General features: G+C 35.9%; 1 protein-coding gene across 1 annotated transcript; it reads left to right on the top strand.

Annotated features, from left to right (window-relative positions):
- The first annotated feature begins 505 nt into the window (after positions 1 to 505).
- On the top strand, positions 506 to 1,385 carry LOC110572281 (uncharacterized protein NKAPD1-like). The gene is given in 3 exon segments (XM_044918228.1): positions 506 to 749; positions 752 to 1,267; positions 1,270 to 1,385. Coding segments are annotated over 3 exon segments (876 nt in total).
- The last annotated feature ends 4,036 nt before the right edge of the window (positions 1,386 to 5,421 follow it).

Below are 5,421 nucleotides of genomic sequence, written 5' to 3'. Positions count from 1 at the left end.
GACAGAAAATTGGCAGTTAAGTTTGATTTTCTTGAATAAAAGAAATGATAAAAAAGGTTCTGGTATAATATTCAGAAATCAGTAAGTAGATTAATTGGGAGGACAGTCAGGTAGTCATTGCTGAGACCTGAATCCATAGCTTAAACTACTTGGTAGAAGAAACATTTCAAATGATAGAAATGGAAAATATAAGAGAACAGATGAGAGAATTTGAAAGCAAATCTTGGAGACCAAAAATGCAAATAAAGGGATTTGGGGAGGAGATAAAAAATGGAGGAGAGACAATCACTGGCCAATAAGAAACTAAAATTTCCCTGAGGTGGGTGGCTGGTGGATATATGATCAAATTAAAATGACACAAGTTCCTGGTAGAGTTCATGAGTAAAGACACACACCTAAGTCCACCCTAATAAAATTGTAGAGCTCAGCTTGTCTTCCAGACCGATTCCTCCCCCCCAAATCCCCGCCACACGAGGCTGCGGGGCACAGATCGAGGGATTGAAGAATGTCCCGTGTTCCACCGGGGAAAGTCCTCCTGAGGAATGTCATCCGACACACAGATGCTCCCAATAAGATTCAGGAGGAATCAGATATGTGGAAAATAAGAGAACTGGAGAAACAGATGGAAGATGCTTACCGGGGGACCAAAAGGAAAATGTTACCCAGTAGTTCAAGCCGGATGTGTAGTGATGGTTTTGATGAAGAAAGTCAAAGAGACTATTGGAGGCCAAAGAATGAAATTTCTGGGGCACTGAAGATGATTTTCTTAAGGCTAAATCGTGGAATAAGAAGTTATATGATTATGAAACTAATATGCCAGACAGATGGGGTCACAGTGGTTATAAAGAATTATACCCTGAAGAATTTGAAACAGACAGTAGTGATCAGCAAGATATTACCAATGGGAAAAAAACATCTCCCCAAGTAAAATCATCTACCCATGAGTCTCACAAACACAAGAAGTCAAAGAAATCTCACAAAAAAAAGCAGAAAAAAAAGTCACACAAAAAACAGAAGAAAAGCAAAAAAGAAGCCACAGATATAACAGCAGATTCCTCAAGCGAGTTCTCGGAAGAAACTGGGGCTTCTAGTACCAGGAAAAGGAAACAGTCACATAAGCGCAAGAAAAAATCCGGGAAAAAGTCTCTCAAAAAATCTGCTTTATTCTCGGATGCAGAAAGTGACACTTCCCAGTCAGATGATTCCGCATCCAGCAATTCTGAGGAAGGTGAGGAAAGAGACACTAAGAAAACCAAAAGGAAAAAGACATAAAAAAAGTCCATATCCCTGTAGTTAACAATGAAATACAGGAGAGGACGAACAGACGCACAAATTGGAAAGTGGCTACAGATGAAAGGTCTGCAGAGAGTTCAGAGGATGACTAAATGAGGAGACATTCTCCATTTCCCATCTGATTGGTTACTTACAGCTCTTCCACCTTGGGGTTTTGCCAGTGACTCTTTGCCCGGCACAGGGGCCCTGAGGTCAGAGCTGTCCTGTGCCATCTATCTACGTTCTGACAGACTTCTTGTCTTCTGTTTTGGCCTATTAAACTTGATCCTCTTATTGTTAATAGGGAATCTGGTATTTTGTTATGAAGTTTTCTTGAAGAGATTATTTTTTGCAATTAATCACATTTAGGGTAGAGTGCAAATGCAACAAATTAAAGGACCCAGAAAGCTGAATCCCAGTAATAACCTGGGTACACCAAAAGGGATGTAGAATTTGGGGAAAGCAAGGGCTGGGATCAAGAGGTGGATTGGAACTGGTGCTGTGTAGAATGTTGGAACATCGTGTTGCTCTGTTTATGTAGCAGGTGCCACAACTTTGTCTTCAGCCTTGGTGCTTTGCTCTTTCTGTATTTTGGCCTCAGAGATGTGGTCCAGTTTATTTAATGAGAAAATGAGTATAAGAGCAAGACATTTTTCCTTCATGATAACATCCATAGACAGCTGTTATTATGAGACTAGGGTTTTCTGTCAAATTTCCCTGCTGGACAGGGTCTGTGGCTACACTAAGTATACCCCTAAACATGGTAATTGGTTTAGTAAATGGTTTTCTACTTCCTGTAAAAAAAAATAAATAAAATAAAATTGTAGAGCTCCAATGCTAAAGAAAATTCTCACAAACTTTCAGGTAAGAAGAAAAATGTAGCCTGCTTGGGCTGTCATAACAGAATACCACAGACTGGGTGCCTTAAACAACAGACATTTATTTTCTCACAGTTATAGAGGCTGGATCCAAGATCAAAGTGCCAGCAGGGTTGATTTCTGATAAAGCCTTTCTTCCTGGCTTGCAGACAGCTGCCTTCGCAATATGTCCTCATATGGCCTTTCCTCTGTATGTGAATGAAACGAGAAAAAGAGATCTTTGGTGTCTTCCTCATTTCATAAGAACACCATTCCTATTAGGATTACAGCACTGCCCTTATGACCTCATTTAACCTTAATTATCCCCTTAAAGACTTAACTCCAAATATAGTCACATGGGTGTTAGGGTTCTGGCATACAAATTTTGGGGGATACAATTTAGTCTATGGCAATACCTAAACAAGGAAAAAGAATCAAACTCATTGCTTTTATGGTCTGCAAGACTGGATGCTAGATGATGGTTGAATAACATTTGTATAGTGCGGAGACAAAGAGCTACAACTTAATTATCCTGTGCCTAGTCAAGTTATGATCTATCTGTCAGGACTAAAAGGAATACCATTGCAAAAACATCAGGATTTGGGGAGTAGATCACTCACTTATTCTATCAGAGAACACTGCTCAAAAAGCAACACCAACAAACAGATCCATCAGAATAGAGACCTCAAGGTAGGAGAAATGGAGGAAGAAAACAACATGTGGAGAGCAATGGACCTTGTTTTATGCACATATATCTGAATAAATAATGACAGATTTCTCTAGTAAGATGTAACAGCACTAAAATAGATTGTTAAAATAAAAGGAGCATGTGCAAGGAACATTATAATAGCTTACATCTGAATACACTTAGCTCTATGAAACTGGAGTTGGGTAATAATTGGGGAGAGAGAAGAAGAAGCATTCTAAAGGTATCATTTGGGTGGATGGTGGACGGTGGCAAGAAAGAAAGGACAAGTGAAGGGTAAAAGTGTTCTGAGATTTCATCTCATGGAGGGCAAGGAAATGGAGGTTAATAGGATATTTTGTATGAAAAGAGTTTGTACAATATTAGTAAATAGAAACTGATTATGAGTCTTTGGGAAGGGAAAGTGATCAGCCAGGATATGGGAAAGCATAGTAGAAGATCCAAATTAAAAAAAAAATTGGGGCACCTGGGTGTCTCAGTTGGTTAAGCGTCCGACTCTTGATCTCAGCTCGGGTCTTGATCTTAGGGTGAGTTCAAGCCGCAAGTTGGGCTTCACGTTGGGCATGGAGCCTACCTAAAAAAAAAAAAAAATGAAAATAAAAAATAAAAATAAAAAAACAAAAAATGAAATGAACAGTAACTTCATCAAACTGGTCTGGAAAAAAGTGAAAAGAAAAAGGAAATTACTAAAGACATTACATACTAGACCTAGAAATGGAAGGAATAAAAGTAATATGTGTATTTGAGAATTGAAGAAATTCTTCCATTAAAAACAATAGATTGACGGAGTTAATTTTGGGCTAAAACATGCTATTTATTTTTTAAGTAGACTTTAATGTGTTTTTAAGAGGAAACAAGAGGCATAAGAGAGATATTAGGCAAATGAGTACAAAACTAACAGCAGAGGTGACAATATTACTTTAATCTAGGTGACTCTAAGAGTAAAAGTACCAAAAAGAAGGACACAATATAATGACAATAGATGCAAATGATATAGAAGATAATATTATCATAAACTTGTATGCATTAAATAACACAATAAGTAAATATATAAATCTGTTAGAAAATCAAGAAGAATGTAGTAACTATCCAATATAGTAGATTTCAATACACTTATTTTGAAATTGGATGGATCTAGTAGACAAAAATAAATAAAAGCATGAGGGAATTTAATGACACAATATTTTTACTTAATACTATAGATCCATATGCCCCTGAAAGAAATAATATACATTTTTGTAAGTCTACAGAACATTCCTATAAATTGATCTGAATCTGATTACAAAAAAAAAAAAAATTTGGATAGCTCACATACTCCGAATGAAATTCAGTAAAATTAAATGTAATACAAAGGAGATTACCAGAATTAGCTCACCCACTTGGATACTGAGAAATAAACAAATAGATATTCCTGGAGTCAAAGAGTAAATCAAACCTGATAATACCAACTATCAAGAAAGCAATGAGGGGCACCTGGGTGGCTCAGTTGGTTGGGTGGCTGCCTTCGGCTCAGGTCATGATCCTGGAGTCCCTGGATCGAGTCCCGCATCAGGCTCCCTGCTCGGCAGGGAGTCTGCTTCTTCCTCTGACCCTCCTCCCTCTCATGTGCTCTCTCTCTCTCTCATTCTCTCTCTCTCAAATAAATAAATAAAATCTTAAAAAAAAAAGAAAACAATGAGAAGAATATTTAACCAAACAAAAAATTTGCATAATGTATAACCTACATTTCCATGGCTTTATAAATAAAAATAATGAAAACTAAAATAGAAAATACTATTCATCTCATGATTTTGGAAAAAGAACATCAGCAAAGCACCAACAAGCAAAACAAAAGAGAGTAGGAAGAAAGTATTGAAAAAAATGAAAATCTGAAATTAGTGAAAATTAATGCTAAAAATAGTAAAAAGATTATAGAAATTAAAAGCTATTGCTTGAAAAGTCCATAAAATACAACATAAGCCTGATAAAAGACTTCAAAGAAGAAGGAGGAGAAGGCACAGGAGAAAAAGAATAAGGAGAAAGAAGAAATAAGATACAAGACTAAGGATTAGAAAAGACCTAAGATTACAAATATATTGATGAAGGGGAGTTATTAGAAAATACATGCCAAGCATTTGAAATCTTAGGAAGAAAATGAATTATTTACTAATTACTAAAATTGATCCAACAAGAAGTAGAAACTTAAATTGATCAATTATTATAAAAAAGAATGTAAAAGCAGTTACATATTTGATACTGAAACAGACACCAGTGGATTCACAGTTAATTCTATCTACGCTTTATGGAAGAAATAATTTCAATGTTCTAAAACTATTACACACCACCACAAATATGAAACATTTTCTCAAATCGTTTTAAGAAATTTTCTAAACCTAAATTCCAAAATTCAAATTATACCTTTTTAAAGAAAAGAAATTCAGCAGTAAAAAGGAATGAAATAGTGATGTATGCTGCAAAATGCATGAATCTCAAAAACATTATGTCAAGTTAGACACAGAGACCACGTATTGTATGATTTCTTTATATCCACAGAGACCACATATTGCATGATTTATTTAAATAAAATGTTCATACAAAAAACAATTC

Source organism: Neomonachus schauinslandi, chromosome 9, assembly GCF_002201575.2.
Source record: "Neomonachus schauinslandi chromosome 9, ASM220157v2, whole genome shotgun sequence".
NCBI lineage: Eukaryota > Metazoa > Chordata > Mammalia > Carnivora > Phocidae > Neomonachus > Neomonachus schauinslandi.
This window is presented reverse-complemented; position numbering and strand designations above follow the sequence as displayed.